At 54.2% G+C, this 18,903-nt stretch overlaps 2 protein-coding genes and 1 long non-coding RNA gene across 9 annotated transcripts in view; 1 reads left to right on the top strand and 2 right to left on the bottom strand.

Moving 5' to 3' along the window:
• The window catches only part of APMAP (adipocyte plasma membrane associated protein), a 25,587-nt gene extending 13,461 nt beyond the window's left edge, over window positions 1-12,126 (bottom strand). The window contains exons 1-3 of one of the 6 annotated variants that reach the window (XM_037001812.2): window positions 11,959-12,126; window positions 3,997-4,113; window positions 896-1,011 (exon numbers count right to left, since the gene is read on the bottom strand). In XM_037001812.2, coding sequence (XP_036857707.2) covers window positions 896-1,011; window positions 3,997-4,113; window positions 11,959-12,050 — 325 coding nt within the window. In that variant the 5' untranslated portion in view covers window positions 12,051-12,126. The other 5 variants (XM_037001814.2, XM_073222654.1, XM_037001813.2 and 2 more) reach the window with 5 other exon arrangements.
• A 111-nt stretch (window positions 12,127-12,237) lies between these two features.
• Window positions 12,238-14,850, top strand: LOC118969004 (uncharacterized). The gene is made up of 2 exons (XR_012125503.1): window positions 12,238-12,543; window positions 14,294-14,850. It is a non-coding gene; the product is annotated as an uncharacterized lncRNA (long non-coding RNA).
• The window catches only part of ACSS1 (acyl-CoA synthetase short chain family member 1), a 34,458-nt gene continuing 30,137 nt past the window's right edge, over window positions 14,583-18,903 (bottom strand). For both annotated transcript variants that reach the window (XM_037001811.2, XM_073222652.1), the window contains exons 13-14: window positions 16,615-16,733; window positions 14,583-15,333 (exon numbers count right to left, since the gene is read on the bottom strand). In XM_037001811.2, coding sequence (XP_036857706.1) covers window positions 15,154-15,333; window positions 16,615-16,733 — 299 coding nt within the window. In that variant the 3' untranslated portion in view covers window positions 14,583-15,153. The remainder of the gene's footprint in view (window positions 15,334-16,614; window positions 16,734-18,903) is intronic.

Below are 18,903 nucleotides of genomic sequence, written 5' to 3'. Positions count from 1 at the left end.
CAAAATATGTGAAATTTATTAATAGACACATCTTTTTAAGAGAAATATGAAGTTCTATCATGAAATACGAGTCCCTCCTGGAACACTTCAGCCTTTGGCCAGCCAAACAATTGCTGAAATAGACCAGCTCCCGGTCCAGAGCAAACAGCAGGGCCAGGAAAGAGAAGCCAGTCAAGACCGCGGGGCAGGTGGGGGAGCCCCGACGGCCTGCAGAACAAAATGGCGCACAGGACACACATGTCCACGGCCACGTCACCGAAAACACACTGCACTTTGGAACGAGGAGTTGCCTGTGGAGTCACACTGCTCAGAAATCCTCACACCGTTAAGTTCAACAATCTTTTCATAAGCTGTATCTTTTGATTCCTAAGCTTAATTCTAACAGCCTTGCTCCAGGTGCTAGAGAATCAAGAATTATAACCAGACCCAATTCTGGCTCTTAGGTTTGGGCAAGTTTGAAGCAGATAAGTTACGTTACCCTTAAATGTACCCACCAAAGTGAGCTTGAAACAACAAAATGGAAATATTGAGAATCATTCCACTCTTCTCAAAAATAAAATCTAAACAAAATAAGAAACACTACCCCATCAGGCAATACCTAGTGACCTTTGATAAGTGCATTAAATATCAATGTCTGTGTTTCCTTTTTCCTTTCATTTTAACGGGAACACTTTGAACAGGATAAACTGCTCCAACAACAGGAACTCAAAATGGCCCAGTGCTGAAACCCACATGGAGAGCTGAGATGCTACAGCAGGGCGTCTGCTAGACACCGCGTCCACACCCCAGCTACGAGGGACGCCCAGAGCCCACCCAGGAGCAGGGCGCCAGGCGGCTACCTGCAGACTCTCCCCCACCAAGCAACAGACAGCCTAACTCCCAGGGGTCTACTTACCCCCGATATTCGCTATGGACTCGGGCCCAATGAGCTGGTTCTCAAATAGCCTTTCGGCCTGTCGCAACTTCGTATTTGGCTGCAGAACACCAAGCAAGAGAGGAGGTTCCTTGAAGCTGTAAAATAATGCAATTACAGGGATTTTCCATAAAAATACACGAAGACCTCCATGCATAACTCCTCATTCTTTGATAAACAGGGCACATTCCAATTACATCCTTAGTTGCCAGAAACACGAAGGTTAAGGAAAAACTACCCTAAGATATCGGAAAAGGTCATAGTAAAAATAAAAGTGAAAATATCTACGTGGCTAATATATGGACTTTGGGAACCACCTGCCCTTGAGCACTTGGGGCCTCCACCCACTGAGCCCCTGGCCCCCATCCAACGCCCCGGGGCACCTTAGACCTCCTCACGCCCACCCTCCAATTCACACACCCAGGCATTTGTCTTCCCCTTAGCTGCCCAGCCATGGAAGTCCAACGGAGCCGGAGGAGAGCGGTGCCCTTTCACGGTGAAGGCCTTGCTTCCTGCCTCACAGGGAGAGAAGCCAGAGGAGGCTGTCCTCGGGTGGGGCAGCCGTCTCCACCAGGCCCTCTCGGCCCACCCGCCTCTCTGGAGCCAGCCCACGCGCCCTGGGCCTCCGCCTGGCACAGACAGGTCCTTCCCGCCCACACCAACCACCCTGCTTCTCCCAACCATCAACAAACCCTGCCATGCCACCTTCAGGGGACAACATCCAGACATCGCTGAACTGCCTCCCCCATGTCCTCTACCACCCTGGTCCAGGCCACCATCTTCCCTCCCCTGTGCTCCCTCCAGTCCCTAGTCTGTTCCCACGTGAGTCTGGGGAAACAGTCCCACCTTGGCCCTCGCCTCTCAAAGTTCTGCAGCGGCGCCCTGGCCCACAGCCTAGGTCCCGGGGTGGCCTTAGGCAGTCTGCAGTCTGAGCCCCACGGGCTGGCCCGCCTCTTCCCCTTGTTCACACTGTCCCCCCACCAGCCCCTCCCCAAGGGCTCCTGACCACACCGGGCATCCCCCACCTTGAGTCCTTCGCCCTGTGGTCCCCCACCAGGAGCACCTGCTCCTCTGCACTCTTCTCCACCCCACCCTCACCGTCTCAGGGGGCCTGCACTGGCCCCCAACTGAATATGCGACACCTCCCCGAGAAGCCCACCCCTCACATGTGCTGCCTGCCTGCCCCACACAGCCCCTGAGATTAGGGGGTGGGCTCTGCCATATCTCAAGCATGCGGCACACAGGAGGCACCCAGTGAGTGCCACGGGGGCAGGAAAGGGAGGGAGGTGGGAGCAGGGAGGCAGGCATCTCCCAAGGCCCCCACCGGCCCCAGCAAGGCAGCTTCCCAGCCAGCCCGGAATGGCAGAGCCACCGGGAAGGGGCTGAGGAGGAGGATGGCGGCAGAGCTCATGTCCACCCCCCCCATTCCCGGCACCACGCTGCCCCTGTCCTCTCCTTCTGAGGCAGCGCCTGCTCAGGACAGACAGGACGGCTCTGGATTCAAGCTCTGCCCCGCCTCCCAGGTATGGCTTCCACCCGCTTTAAAAAAAGAAAACCAATCTTGGTTTAACTAGCCATTTTATTTCCAAAGGAGGAGGGCAGGAGAGCGACTGCAGGCTCTGGGCCCAGGCACACGGGGCCTCAAATCCAGGCCTTGGGAGGGTCACGGCGCCCCAGGTCGGCGGAGACCACACGCACACGGCAGACGGCCCGGGACCGGGGGCGGCACACTGGATGCTCTGCCGCCCCCTCCCGTCCGGGCCTGAGGCCTGGGGCCTTGCCTGATTCCCTGCACACGCGAAGCACTCAAGAAACAGCTGCCAAATCGATGGAATCAGTATATCACGCGTGGTCCCTGCCTGCTCTCCCCACCTCCCGCCCCCTCCCGAGGTGGCTCCCCAGCCCAGGCTGTGGTCCCCAGCTGGGGACACAGTCACGCTCTGCAACAGCAACTGGATTACCCAGAAGGCCCAGGTCAGTCCCAGTTTGGGGTGGGCTGAGCCACATCCTTCTACATGTTGAGAGGGGCGAGCAAGAGAGCGCCCTGCCCCCAGAGGTGTGAGGGTACCCCTGGGAGAGGCCCCTTCATTGGTCGCTGGGCACAGCTCAGGCAGCAGACGCATGCCAGGGCCCTCTGCACCCAGGAACTCCAGAGCCAACACTCTCATGAGCCCAGAGTGCCCGGTTCTTCACCCCTTCTCAACCTTATGCACACCAACTGTATTTTAACAGCATCTTGTACTTTGACAAATTCTAAATCCAGCAATAAAAAGTTGACTCTTGTACATATGTCAGTCTAAGGTCAGAACTGTGTCCTCTGTGTGTCTGTGTCCAACCGAGCACCCACCTCAAGCATCCTGGGTGCTGAATACATTTTTAGTGAACCGAATCCAATATAAAGCCTTAACTTTTATTTACAAAATAGTGACACATTATTCAGTTGTATATGTTACGGTCGCTCTGTAATGAGGCAGGTTCTTGTAGGTTTCTGAAGCCTCCCAAGGACTAGCTCGCCCTTCAGGCAGCTGCAGGGGTGACAGGAACGTACGGAACCAGACAGTGCAGCACCCACATCACCAACCATCCCCACCGCAAGCCTGGCTCCACTTCACTACGGGTACAACACGAACACATTTCTTAGGACCCCTGGGAACATCCTGTTTTGTTCAAGTTGTAATGGATGGCGTTACTCAGAGACGCCAGCTGAGAAGAGGTAATTTCACAAAAACATAACACTGACTACAAGTTTTCTGACAAATCACTTGCTCACAAAATTTAAACCAGGGCACCTGACCTTCAGTTGTGTGTACTTTCGCCACTTCAAATTAATTCGGGTTGATTATCTCTGACAGATAAGCTCTCATTTGGGATTTTTCTCCTTCTTGTTTCTGGTCTGTACAGTTTTGTTTCTGAAACGTGACTATATTGTGTGACATCCAACAACATGAAACACGGGCAGGAAAGCCGTGACGCATCTCTACTCCTTGTGACTTACCTTTCAGACCGGACTGGCCTCTTACCCTAGAGAATAACGCAACTACCACACTTTATCCAGAAGACCCAGGACGCTCAGGGCAGCTCACCTGAGGGGCTGTGGGTCGATGGGCGAATCCAGCAGCACCACGGCTCCGAGCAGTGGGACGGTGAGGGAGACAGCCAGCATCAGGAAGGTCACTCGGAAAACTCGGCCACTAAAGGAGCTGCCGGAAACCAGACAGACAGAGGCGGTCAGCAGAGGCTCAGGGGCACGAGCTCAGCAGGTCCCAGGGCCCCGTCCGCAGGAGCAGGCCTCTCACCCAGCTCCCTGCTACAGCGGACCGCCTCCGGGGCTGGTGAGCAAAGGTTTCAGCTGTTTGCTAAGGTCAGCAAACACGCCTCTGTTCTTTTTAAGTCTTCCCATGGTGTGGGGCACTCTTATCAGTGTCCCTTTCCAGACAGTGAGATAGGCTCTATCTCCAATCCTCCAGCAGAGCTTCCAGGAGGGCGAGTCAAAGAGCTCACGAACAACACAGAGTGACAGGAGGAGACTGGTACGAAGAGGAAAGAGGCAGGCTCATCCACAGGGGAGACCACCGCTTCCCCAAAGCCGCCACTTCCCAGGACACGGGTTCAGCAGCCGTGCCCAGTTCTGCAAGTCACCAAGTCTCAGGTTTTGTTGAGAAAAGAGGCAGAGACGAGCTCATGAAGCGAAACGACTTCCCGAGTGGACAACCCCCCGGCCACTCTGAGGATCCTGGGACCTGAAAAGGAAACCCCAGCTCTCCACCTGCACATACTCGACAGATACTGACTGTAGGTCACCGAGAATCCACACAGCGGCGGTTCCATCGCCGCTGAGCCTGGGCAGGGCTGACGCTGCCCGGGGAGTCTTGCGTCAGGTTTTCGGGCAGTCAATGACCGCCAATGACTAAAACGTCTCCCAGTGACCTTCACGTACATCGTTACTCATCTGAAACTAAGAGGCTCGTCCAGCCTCCTGCCACTAAATAGGCTTGATGCGATCATTATTTGATCAAGTGCATTCAAGTTTACTAAACACCTGACATCAAGATTAATTAAAACAAATCATGAGCTCCGAGGGCGAAGAATGTGTCACTTAAAAAAAAAGATGACTTAAAGAAAAAAAATTCAAGACTCATACTTAACAAACCAAACCCGGTCTAAGGGCCGTGTTTTGTCTGGCTCGTGACTGATGATGTGCTGTGTGAACCTGCTCTGGGCACGTGCACGACTCCAGGGCCCAGGTGCCCAACCTGACTTTCCCAACAAGCAGCCAAGCCACTTAGGGCAAGTTTCGTCACCCAAAGCCCATGTGTCCCCCCATGAAACAGGGTTTGGGACAGGGTGACCTCAAAGTCCCTCCCAGTCCTGAGCATGATTTTAATACATGAATAAAGCAGAAAACATAGTTCTCTTTCAACTGAGAGCAGTGGGAATGAAAGGCAAGGGGAGACACATGAAGGAGGGGAGAGGCTGCCCAGCACTGAATATCCCTGGGCTGCTCTCTCTCAGGCGGTTCCTCCTATGTCACATGGATTCCACCCCACTGAACAGTGATGAAAATGCTCTGAACTTAGACCGACGTGACTGTGGCAAAGCTCTGTGAATATACTGAGAACCACTGAATTGGAGGTTTTAAAGGCGTGAACTTCATGGTATGGGTATTGGATCTCAATAAAGATGTCAAAAAGAAAAAAACACAGTCAATGACTCAGCTCTGCAAACTGACACTCCAGAAGCTGGGATGCTCTGTGACTCCAGTGATCTTCTTTCAGTGGCCTAAAGCTTTTCAATGGATGCAGTATCTGTACCGCAAAGCAGGGCTGTTTACAGGTACAAATGCAGGAATGACTACGATCCAGTAGTTTTAAAAGCAGGATCCCAAAGAGACATAAATGCAAAGGTGCGTGGTGACGATGGGTGGTATTTAGCAGTGAGCGCTGACCTCTGGGCACCGCATGGGTCACTCTGGTAAGACTGGACAAGGATGTCCCCACCCTGGAAAGAGTGATGTGATTGCCCCCCACCCCCCATCCCACAGAGCGGCTGTCCCTCAGGGGAAGCTGCCTTGTGCGATCTGGCACCACAAAGCTGTCATTAACAGAGGCAGTGACACTGGTCAAAGTGCCGCTTCACCTTGCGTAACACAAGTGTGTGTAAAATAGACTCTTCCCATGTGTCTCAGACTCCCATATTAACCCTCTTTTACCACGCTGCAGCTCACACTTCTTCAGTCTTCATTCAGTGACCTGGTTCAGAGCTGTGACACCCTGATTAGATATCTGGTCGCCCCTTCACACAATCGTAGAGACTCACCCACCCCCAGGACAGAAGTCCAGCCAGGGCCGAAAGCAACAGTGCTTTTGAGGAGAGGTGGGGGACAACCTTGCCGAGGCCTAGCTACACCCTCTCAGAATCAGAGTATGAAAAGCTCAAGAATTTAGAGGCTGGCCAGCCACGCGCTCCCAAAGGCAGTCACCCACCAGGTGACGCGCAACCTTCAACAGGGCCAGAGACCTGACCTGGCGGGCACGGCGTGGGCCTGGGGACCTCCTCTCTGTGCTCCCAGCTTCCCTACTGCGCAGCTCCCGCCACAGCCCCCTGCCCAGTGACGGCAGCCCCGCGGCGCCCCTCGTGGGTGGGATCACCAGCCCACCCTTGGAAGGTCCTGTGACCACGTCTCAGAAAGCACGGTGCTGTCCAAGAGCCAAGGCAGCAGTCCAGCCGCCTCCGCGGTGGCGCGGCTGCCAAGTGCGTGGAACGGGGCTGGCATGTTCTATAAGGGCGCCACAGATGGGCTCGGCCCACCACCCCAGGTTGTTTATTTCTTCACTGCAGGCTGAGACCCATCAGCTCGAAAGGCCCACCTGCACCCAAACCCAATTTTTACATATCCAATTTTTTTTTTAATAGCCCAAATGCAAATGTTGAGCCATTTAGAGCCTGCCTGCTTTGCATCTTCCGGAACTCCCCCGGACAGCTGTTGCCCATGAATAAGACAGACCCTGAGCTGCTCCTCCCTTGGAGCTCTCTGACCCAGAGACTCACTGAGGCCCAGAGCCCTGCCCCCCTCCCCTCAGTCTCCTCCCCTTCCAGATGGCGTCCCCTCTCCTGCAGTGAGGGGCCCCCCACAGGCAAGCCTGACCAAGCGCCACCCAGGGAAGCGCACGTGCCACAGCCGCCTTACAGTCCTCTTTTTCCTTGGCCAACTCAGAAATCCCTCAAGCTCCCCACACAGCACAAATGAGGAACTGAATTTTTAATTTTGGTTCATTTAAACCAACTTAAATGTAAACAGCTCCATCTGGCAAGTGACTACCACATCAACACAGCCTTAGCACCGTCAGTACTGCCTCACACACAAGCATTTAATAACCCCTACATACGTCCCAGGTACTGTGCGAGGCCCGAGAGTCCAGCAGGAACACAGTTTCCTGCCCTGTGTGTATTCCTGTAAATAAGCAGGTGCCAGGTAATGACAAACCACCAAGAATGTCGCAGGGTCAGGCGGAGAGTGAGGGGAGTGCTGGCCACACACAGGGCACAAGGCAGACGACCTCTGAGCGGAGACTCCAGGGAAGCCTGGAGAAACCAAGTGTCTGGGGCAGATGTGGTCAGGGTGGACACAGGGCTGCACGAGCACTTGGACGTGGAGAATGCATGCTTTACAGGGCGGTTAAACATTAAGCCCCACTTCCAAAGCTTGGTCACAGAGGTACAGTGAACAAGAGGAAGCTGCCAGGAGGTCAGGCCCAAGGACACGGGCAGATGCCACAGCCCTAAGGTCAGGGAGTGCCTACCGGTATGCATGGGGGGCATCCACAAGAGACCAGAACGCTGAGAATCCCCCAATTCCTTTACTCAGGAGACCTTGGCTGCTCAGGTCACGTCGAGGGGCACGTTCTGAGAGACGGCCTGTCCACCTGCTCACACAGACTGGGTCCAGTTCTGCCAACCCTTGTCCTCCCCGACGGCCCTCCCCAGATCCAGTGCCCTCAATCCCCCCACCCTGGGTTCCTGCGGGGGCTCCTCAGATGGTGGGGCTTGCAAAACATTCTCTCTCCTGGTTGTTCCAGAGTGTGTCAAAGTCCCCCACAAACGTGGTGCCCAGAAACCAGGGACAAGTTCTAGTCTAAACCACAAACGGTCATTCCACAAAATGGCTTTAGTAGGTATAACTGAAAAAATAAGGTGATTTCATATCATACTCTGGGTTTCCACCTTCTCCTGAAAAAGCAGGAAGTCTGCTGCAATCTCAGGGATCTTCGCCCCCAGCCTCCAGGAAGAGCCCAGGGCAATGCTCACCTCCCCGGAGAAGTCTGCAGCTGAAACTTCCTCCGCCCGAGGGGAAGGGCGAATCCCGGTGGAGCAACAGGCTGTGGCAATGACTGTTGGCTCCACCGGGGTTTACAAAATCCTCTGTGATTTCACCAGCCCAACCTGAGCACTGTTCTCTAACCCCTTCCGCACACAGGACATCAGGGCCTTGAGTCATGGACTGAAGTCTGGCCGACAGACAATACGAGATCAAAAACAACCTATAACTTCTATGGAAAACTTGTTATCCCCAGATCTACAGGGGACCAGAACCCCAGGTGTCCAGGTGATACCTGGAACCTGAAAAGGTCCAACAGCTTCAAGCCCAGCCTTTTCAAGTGGTGACACCTTCAGTTCATCGGCTTTCCACATTTCTTTAAACTGGAACCTGTACACTGTAGATGTTTTCATTTTAGTGTTGAAAATAAATAAGCAACAGGTTACAAGAGCCACCATGAAATCACACACCCAGGGGGAGGGCTGAGAAGCAAGCTCGGTATTTCTGATTCCTGGGACCGTGAATTCACAGTGGTCCCGTTTGTTCCTCCACACTGCCTCCCTCACTCTGAAGTCTTAAAAGGGAAAAAGGAAAATGGACTTGGTAGAGATTTTCAAGTAGTCTCAAGTCCTAGAAGTTTATTGAAAAAGCAGCTGCTAAATTTTCAGTGCGTCCACTCTTCACTCCTGAGCAGTTGTACATGGACGCCGAACAGCTAGTCTCTCTTCCCCAGCAGAACTATGCCCCAAAAGAGAAGGGACAGTTTCAGTGACAAATCGTCCTGACATAAAGTCTCTAAAGCATTTGGGGACTTGATGTCAAATAATAATGATTGTAAGCTTGCACTGGCATGTGGAAATGGCTAGCTCATCTACGTTCCACATTAAATAAAACGACTTAACTACCACATTCCCCATTACAGCTCAAATATAGAAATTCAAGAGCTTTGGCAAAAAAACCTTATTTCCAAAGCACAATTTTTCTTTTCTTTTTTTTTTTTTTTGAGAGGGCATCTCTCATATTTATTGATCAAATGGTTGTTAACAACAATAAAATTCTGTACAGGGGACTCAATGCTCAATGCACAATCATTAATCCACCCCCAGCCTAATTCTCATCAGTCTCCAATCTTCTGAAGCGTAAAGAACAAGTTCTTACATGGTGAACAAGTTCTTACATAGTTAATAAGTTCTTACATGGTGAACAGTATACAAGGGCAGTCATATCATAGAAACTTTCGGTTTTGATCACGCATTATGAACTATAAACAATCAGGTCAAATATGAATATTCGTTTGATTTTTATACTTAATTTATATGTGAATCCCACATTTCTCCATTATTATTATATTATTATTTTTAATAAAATGCTGAAGTGGTAGGTAGATGCAAGATAAAGGTAGAAAACATAGTGTAGTGCTGTAAGAGAGCAAATGTAGATGATCAGCTGTGTGCCTGTAGACTAAGTATTAATCCAAGCTAGACAAGGGCAACAAAACATCCACGGATGCAGAAGATTTCTCTCAAAGCAGGGGGGGTGAGGTTCTGAGCCTCACCTCTGTTGATCCCCAAATTCTCACCTGATGGCCCCCCTGCGACTGTGCCTGTCTTAGGTTGTTCCTCCCTTGAGGAATCTTACCCGTCTCTGGCTAACCAGTCATCTTCCGGGGCCATACAGGGAGATGTAAAGTTGGTAAGTGAGAGAGAAGCCATATTGTTTGAAAAGGTTAGCTTTTTAGTTCTTTGCAGATTTATGCCCTGCCAAAGCACAGTTTTTTAAATGTGCTTTTCAATCACTGCCCAGCCACCAGTACTATCCTTTCTTATTGATTTTCACCTCTCTTTTGCCTCCATTACTCTAACATCATATAAAGCACTTCCTTCACATAGACCTCATGACCTCATCAGTAAAACAGAGCTACCACCATTTTTCGTGCCAAGCGTCGTGAGACCAGCCAAGGTATCGCTAGGTCCTTCCACTAAAATTCACTGTCCAGTTTCTGTTCCATTAATTGAATAAGTATCTTTCAAGGCTTTCTATATTGTTTGCACACCTATCTAAACTTCATTCCATAATCCGTCCATTTCTACTCCCTTCAGATCCCTTTACTTCACCCGCTGTACACAGTGCTTTCCTGTCTTACGGTGAACCCTCAGGTTTTAAGGTAACCAAGAAAACAACTAGATGAACTAGTAGAAATGGCCACAGAAGCCATGAAAGAGACTCCATGAAAAAAATTCCAAAAGCTACAGTTATAAGAATAAACGTAGAAAGGAAGGTGAGAATGCACTTTGAAAGAGATCGTTACAGACATATTAAAAAGGGATCAACCACATACGAAAAGGGGAAATATGAAAATAAGAACAATGTTCATGGACAGGGAGATCAAGAAAATTTCTTAAATAAGCACAATGTAAAGGGCAGATTGGAGAAGATGAGCAGCAGACGGCAGCCATGGCCCATCCAATTACCCTGCCATTCAGTCAGAGATCCCCACAGAGAAAGGGAAAAACAATTTAATCATCTGCCCGTCTGCCCCTGAGCCCGGAGTAACAGAGGAGCCCAGCTGAGGGCTGGACCACCCGACAAGGGCCCTCAGGAGCCGTATGCCCTGATTTTCAACACACTGCACCTCATCACCAAGTCATGCCAGCTGCTCTGTCATGTTTGGTTTAAAAGCGTACCCAGTAATGCCTTGTTTCCACGGTTTCCGCAGCACAGCCCTGCCTGTCCTTGCACATCCCTTCTGAGGGCTCCACGGTCATCAGCAACGGCCTTGCGAACTGCACAGCAGATAAGGTGACCGGTGTGTCCTGGGAAACCTAAGTCCAGGGCAAACCTGGATACTGGGTCCCCCTGCGGTCAGGATCACACAGGGCGGCAAACTCCTGACCTTGCCACTGGCCTCAGGAGTCAGATATTATCTAAAAATCTTCTCTGTGAATTGCCTTTCCAGAGCCGAAACAGGCCTCGATGCTAGAGCTCTTCTTCCCGTGGGTTCCTCTTATTACCAATGGCGAATAAACTCAGTCTGTCCCACCAAAAACTGTCCCTGATTCAGTACGTACCTCACCCTTTGCACATCAATAAATATTTCTGATACTTCTTTTGACCCATTAGTCAATCAGTTCCACAATTTTGACCTTGTTCTCCCTAAAATTTCAAAGTTATGAGACTCGGGACACAAAATTTAAAGTACTTTATATTGAAATAGCTGACTTAAGAATCATGCCTCTGTTTTCAACCAGAACACAGCCTACTTGAATGCTGGGAGGTCGGGAGCAGAACCGGAGGTCAAAACTGGGGCTTCTTCCACCAGGCACCTACTGCAGGCTCCCATGCTTGTCGTCCCTCCCAGGACGAGCCGCCCAGCACGGTCCCTCTGTTCTCGGCTCTGTCGGAAAACCGCGGCGGGAGGCGGCCGGGTGCGCAGCCCGGCTCCTCGCTGGCCACCGGGGCCCCGAGCACCTGCCCGGACCCTTCAGGGCGGTGCGAGCGGGCGCCGGGAGGCCTGGGCCGCGGCCGCTGTCTCCCCGCGGCGAGCAGCAGGGAGGACAGCGCGCAGCGAGGGCCCGAGGAGGCAACCGCTCGGGAGCTGCGGCGAGCGCGCGGGGCGCGAAGGGGCGGGCGCCGCGGCCGGGGACCCGGAGCCGCCGACTCGCAGGCCTCGGGCCCGTAAGCCGCGCTCCGCCGCGGACAGAGGCGGCGGCGCCCTGCGGGCCCAGCCTACCTGCCGTCCTTGGCTTCCGGGACCGGGCCGTCGTCCGTGACCACCTGCGGCCGCAGGGGCCGGCGCTGCCGCAGCCCATCCGCCTCGTTCATCGTGCGAGCGCGGCCGACCCCGGGCCGCCTCCCGGCGGGGCCGCGCGGCCTCTACCCTGGCCCCGCCCAGCTCGCGCGCCGGCGCCGCGCCGCCCGCGGACCCGCCTTCCCCAGCCGCGCACAGAAGTGACGTTGGCCCCGCCCCTTCCGGCCGCGAGGGCCTCGGCTCCGGAGCGTCGTGCGGTGGCGCCTCCCAGCAGATGGCCGCGGGCCGGGCTCCGTGCGGGCGCGCGGCCGTCCCCGGGCTCCCCGGCCCCGGCGCCCCCTGCCCCCCGTTTGCTGTGTTTCTGACGCCGACAGCCGCGACGTAACGCTGCACCCGCGCCGCGAGGAATTGTCGCGAGGACGGCGCTGATGATTGACAGGCGCCCGGGCCTTCGGGCGGTGTCGGAAACCCCGGGGCCGTGACCCGGCCTGGCAGCCCCGCCCTTCCCGGACAGATCCCGGCGGGGCGGATAGGGGCGGCAGGTGCCCCTTTCGCCCGACGCTGAGCGTAAGTCTTTTTGTGCAGACAGACATTTGAGCAAGTTCGTAGAAGGGCTCCGCCGAGCAGTGACGATGGGCTGCGAGTCGGCTGAGACCGGCCTCGGGAGGCGTGAAGCGCCCGCCGTTACTGGCAGGGCTCCGCGGAGCCGGGTGCCCTTCGGGTGCTGGGCGCAGACGTGAGCGACCTACAGACACGCTCCCTCACTTAGGAAATTAGTGCGGCGTGATAACAACTTGAGAGCTTGGAGGAGCTGAAAAATGAATAGCATTTGGGGAAGAAAGAGGATTTCCAGGCAGGAAGCCACATCCTGTTACCTATGCATTGGTAGGAAAGGCATGTTCAAAATGAAGTTGCTACGAATTTCCTTACTGCCCTTAAAGGCCTTCCTGATGCAAACGCTGTTTCTCAGTGTTAGACGGCACCGCAGCCCGCACGACGGTTCCGCAAGAAAAGCCATGATGAACCAGCCTGAGCTAAGTCGGGTTTTATTAATCCAGTTCTGGGGGAATATCAGGTTATAACTGAGGTCTGTGCAGCATTTTACTTCATTCCCTGTATAGCTGTTTTATCAGGAACGGATCACACAGCTCCGCATGATCTGGCCCCTCCTGCCCTAAATCCCATGTGTCAGACATTCAGGATTGCTAGCTGTTCCTGATTCTATGCCTCCCTACTTTTGTCCGTATTATTCCTCCTTCCTGTCATCATGCCTTCCTTCACCTCTACTTGGTCAAAAATATTTTTATCATGCACAACCCACTTCAAGTAGTATTGCTTGAAAATCCTTCCCGTAATTTCTCAAGCAGAACATGTTTCTAAGCCACCTTGAACATACCCCAAATGCAGAATTTAGCCCACTGCATTCCCAGTGCTAAAGCCCACCAACCGAAAACATCAGAAACAGATCTATAAAAGAAAGTTAAGTTAGGCTTGCTGAACTTGCCGCCACAAAGGAGTGCAGCAGAGGACCTGTGAGGCTCCTGCCAACAGGAGTCGTGGAACGGTGCTCCTGGGCTTCAAGGGCTGGGGTGTCATAGATGATCTTGGCAGGGACAGGTCAGAATTTTTACACTAGGAGAGGCATTGGAGGTGTCAGTGGTCTTATGTAAAATGAGTACGTGGGGGGTTACTGGGAAATCAGCTTGTGTCCTGGAGCAAATGGTCTGCACTTAGATCATTTGCATCGCATGAAACAGTACCGTTTCTCTGCGTTTTGGCGGGATCCACTCTGCCCGTTGTGGTTTCAGTTCTCAGTCCTCCCACGCCACCCTCCAGCCTAGCTGCCACCCACTTACTGCCAAGGGAATAGGACCACTATGGTTGGTGAGCCCAGGTTTCTCAACCTTCACACAACTACATTTGGGGCCAGAAAATTCTTGTTGAGGGATGAGAGGCCGTCCTGGGCACTGCAGGGTGTTTAGCCGCATCCCTGGCCTCCACCTGCTGGACACCCTCAGCATTCCACCTGGTCATGATAATCTCCTAGACATTGCTAGCATCCCCTGGAGGATCAATGCCCCTGGATGAGAGCCACGGGATTAGACTGACCAGAACCCACCCCAACACACACCCCATGACCAGGGGTGAGGCCCACTTCCACTGAAACCCTGGCCCACATGGAGGGTCACCTCAGCGAGTCAGGGTTCTTGCGGCCTGGTGCTGGGCAGGCACCCGAAGCCTGAGCTAAACCTACACCACTCCCTACTTCCAGTGCAGGGCTTTTCCCAAGCCCGTGTTGTTTCCATGTCCTCCACAGATAACCTCCTGAAAGCTTTCCAGTGCTCAGCCGAGGGCTGTGACCCAACAAAGGTGAAGTAAGGTGAGCCGACGTGCAGGCGTGTTACACTCTGAGCCGGGAGGTACGAGCCCAGGAACCAACATCAACGCCCCGAGGAACCACAGAGTGCCCTCGGGCCACAGGAGCGGGTCCCAGCAGGTGGGCGTGGCCTGGGGGCCAGACATGGGGGAAGTAAAATTACACGGGCGAGTTTTGTTATCCGTAAACTGAGGGAAGTACAAATACACGACAAAGGGCGCCTAAAGGCTGGCGAGTTCTCCAGATAAGCTGTATTAAGGCCAAGGAACAAACATTTCCAATTTAGATCTCTAAATATGCCCAATAATAACTGTCAGGGTGCCCTCCCATCTCTCCACACATCCCCGGGGCGGGGGCAAAAAGGAGATTTTCGTGACTTTAAATGTTACAAGTGAACCCACACATGCCACGTGTGTGTACACTATTTTTCCAAAATATAAAAGTATAAAAATAAAATTTCTGCCTTCTGTATCTAGAAACATCTAGAAAAAACATGATTGCTTCTGGTTCTTGGTCATTGGAGCAGGCACATTTTATCAGGTTTTTCACCTCTCTGGAGGGGACCCAGAAACAAGGACAACGGTGACAGCATCTCAGGAAACTAAGCTGAGGACACAGGGGATGAAGGCTACCCAGGTCTGACGGACGGAGGAAGAAGGGGCTTCACACGCACTTAACTCTGGAGGCAGTGCGGGTTATTTGCCAGAGGACTGCTGCTGGGACGGGTAGGAATAAGCCAGTTTGGGAGCTGCGTTCTGGAAGAACGAGTCAGGGCTTGGGCATGAGGTGGGCACTGCCCATCACTGAGCGGCAGCCCGCTTGTCCCGATGCTTCTGGTAGGTGCTCAGTATCTCCGTGATGACGCCAGGGTCCTCCAGAGTGGTGGTGTCCCCCAGATCCTGAGCTTTGCCTGTGATTATCTTCTTCAGGAGCCTCCTCATGACTTTCCCAGACCGAGTTTTTGGAAGACGTTTCACTACCTGGCAGAAAGGGGGGGTGGGGTGCTGCATTTGGGGTGGTGCCCAGACCCGCAGCCAGCACCCGCCTGCACTGAGATAGGAAGGGCTGTGCTCAGGGATGAGGCCCCTCTTGGTGGCCTGGTAAGGAGTGCTGAGGAGTGGGCCCCACGTCTCTGGGTTTACCCTACGGTCCGAACCTGAAGCTGCATCAGCCCGAAGGGCAGGATCCAGCAGGGTCGGGGGTTTGCAGACGCCCGCCACCAGGCAGGGGTCTTCCCGGGCCTGGGCCCCCTCACTGCCAACACCAGTGTGTCTCTCATCAGCCGCACTAGAGAGACAGCAGCAGGACCACGCACCTGCCATGCCCCTCGCCTCTACCACAGGCTGGGCCACAGCTGGTTTTCCTAACATCAGAGGTAAAAGCAACTCGAAATCAAAATGCTGTCTCGCTCAGTGTCTGAAAATTTAGCATTTAGCATTTTCAAACAACCACAGCCCTGAAAATTTAGCATTTAGCATTTTCAAACAACCACAGCCCGTTCAGTATCAACAGCAATACACTACGAGCTGCGTTTGGGGTTCCTATTACGGCCTGTCTTTGGAAAGAGTTCAGTTCACATAAGCGGAATTTAGGTCTCCCTGAAACTCCGGTCACCAGCCGGCAGTCTGACGTTGTCACACACCCTCTACCTCAGAGGACCACCTCCAAACCAAGGCGGGCGACGGGAGAAGTGCTAACAAAGGCAGGCAAAAAAGCTAATGGGCTGCAAGGTGGCCCGGGTCTTTCCCAGAACAGATGGCAACACAGACCCCATCAGATACGCTGCGGCACCCCCCTCACTGGCACCAGGAAATGTACTCAGAAACCACATGGGCTGGAGAACTCTGGTGCTTTCCACATGTCTATTTAAAACCCCTCATTTTCTTCACCACCCAGCCCTGCTCCTGTGTCAGAGACAGACCGTTCCCAACCCTGCCCAGCAGCCCCAAGAGCTGAGTCGTGTGGGTGTCTGCTGCTCCATCTCCCCGCCCTCCCCCCTGCCTCTGAGGATGGGGGGCCCAGCTCTGTCTACCACACACACTCACACACCCCGCCCCCGATCCAAGGACGGGTGGCCCAGCTCCGTCTCCCTCTCTGAGGATGAGCAGCCCGCCATCCTCACCTACCGCCCAGGAAACCAGACAGCTAATGTCAGTGTTGCTGGGAGCTGATGGAAGGACCACCGTTACTTGTTTACTGTGGGAAGCAGAGGCAGCGGCTTAAAACAAGCGGCATGGGGGCCCTGCGGCACAGCGCCTCACCAGGATCTGGTCCGGCACGGCGTACTTGGCGATCTTGCTGGCCACTGTGGCCCTGAGCTCTCTCATCACCACGTCTGCGTCACCTGCGTCATCTTTCAACACGATGAAGGCGAATGCAGCTGGAAGGAAGCAAAGGTCGGGGATGCGTCAGATCACAAACCGTCTCCCCAGGCAGGTTGTATACAAGTCGCCATTAAATCCAAAGGGTTTTTAAATCATATTTTGGTGACCTCATCGCCCCTGGTTTCTTCAGTTACAGCCCTAAAGCTGCTTTTCCATTTTCATTCAAAGCAGAAGCAATTCTAATAGCTCCTCTGAGCGTCCGGGCGGGCAGCATGCAGAGCGAGCTCGCTGCCTTGGCTCTGGTGTGTGACCTTGGGGATGGACTTGACCTGTCTCCCTGTCCCGGCACCCGTGCAGCAGCCCGTGACGTGGGCTGGCTCCTGTGAGGTGGCACATGTGGCGTCATCTCATGGGTGGGTGTTCCACCTGGGGGCACTAGCCACAGTGCACTGTAAATGTGAATTAAATTCAGTTTAAAATGCCGTAGCTTAGCTGCGTGAGCCACATGGGGCTCCTGGTGACCGTGCCCGACAGCAGAGGAAGAACGCGGCAGGAGGGCCTGTTGGGCAGTGTCAGCCAGCAAAGGTCCCAGCATCGACACCAAGTGTGATTTCTCAGCATCTCACCACCATCTTTTCAACAGTCAAGATCTCCTCAACATCTGTCCCAGGAAGGATTATCTGGTCCGCACAGGTCTCTCAAGACATTTCTTTTGAATCCATCTGGGATAAGACTTTGGTGTGACATGGGGATCTGTTTGTTCTTCACATGAGCAGTCACTCGTCCCGGCACCACTTGGGACAGTCTGTCCATCCCGACCTGCAGCACCCCCCCCATCATCCACGGGGGTCTGTGTATGCGCAGCCCTCGTTTACACCTGCACCGGTCCAGCCCATCTTAATGAATGCTCCCCTGGCACACGGCACCTGGCTTACTTCACACTATCCTCTGGCCGTGCGTGCCGTATAGTGTCTCCCCCTGCCTCCACGGCCCCTCCAGCGTGTCAGCTCCATGGGGCAGGGGTTTTCCCCACCGTATCTAGGTCCTACCCAACCAAGAGGCAGGGGCTCCCATCAGGTCAAGTGCAGAGGGAGTGGGGACAAGTAAGTACACGAGCTTCTGCCACTGTCCCTGAAGTGCAGGTGGAGAGATGCTCAGATCTGTCAGAAATCAGGAAAATGCACATCTTCGCGTACACAAGCTCCCCCCAACCCCAGGCAGGCAGACACCAGAAGCTGCCTACGACGGCGTGAAGTGGCCCGTGCCCTCAGAGAGCCGCACACAGGACGTGTTCCTGCCTCCACCGCCTCACGGTCCCTGATGCCACCCACGTGGTCCGATCTCCCGGTAATGGGGATGGCAGCCCTCGGGCACAACCTCCTCACGGCAACTGAAAATTACTTTCTTAAAAGTAAATAAATGTCAATTTTTACAGTGGGTCACTTTAGATAAGTGAGCAAATGACAGAATGGCACAGAAACATGGCAGGGAGGCAGGTGACGTTTGGGACACGCTGGCACACAGAAGCCCCGACTGCAGGAGGGAGGCACGGCCGTGTGCCCAGCAGTGAGGAGCGGGGTCAGCAGGTGTGCAGGCCAGGCCAGGGTGGGCATCGTACACCGGCATTACACCCGTGGGATCCTGCCCCTTCCCAGACCCGCCCGCTGGGAGCACAGCATGCCCCCCGATCACTCGTGTGCATCCCCCCAGCCTGTCCTCGTGCAGCGGAATAGGTCCAGTTCCTCCGGAAGGAGGCCCAGAGCAGCAAAGAGCTGCTCCAGGGACACTGATCTGCCCAGGGGACAGCTGCAGGACTGGCCGTGGGCACTGTGACCCACAGGCGCAGCAATGCCGGGAGCAGGGCAGGGCGCTTCACAAAGAGCCAGCACGACCAGGACCCCAGGGCACTGTGGGCAGAGGGGGTGCTGGGGGGGGCAGGGCACTGAGGACAGATGGGGGCTGCGGGGGGCCGCCACCACGCTGCAGAGGGAGCCAGTGGAGACTCCCCAGGCCCAGTGGAGGGCCAGATGGGCCACAGCTGCTTGAGGACAGCAGAGCTAAGGCCCTTCGGAAATCCAGCCTTCACCCAGCCCAGTGCTAGGCAGCGTCCTCCCCCAAAATCTCCACTTGAGAAGAAAACCAACAGCTTGGCCAGGAAGACCCCGGCACCCGCCCTCGTGTGCTCCTTCGCAGGCACCCGTGAGACCAGGAATGGGAGTTCCTCGC

Source organism: Manis javanica, chromosome 15, assembly GCF_040802235.1.
Source record: "Manis javanica isolate MJ-LG chromosome 15, MJ_LKY, whole genome shotgun sequence".
NCBI lineage: Eukaryota > Metazoa > Chordata > Mammalia > Pholidota > Manidae > Manis > Manis javanica.
This window is presented reverse-complemented; position numbering and strand designations above follow the sequence as displayed.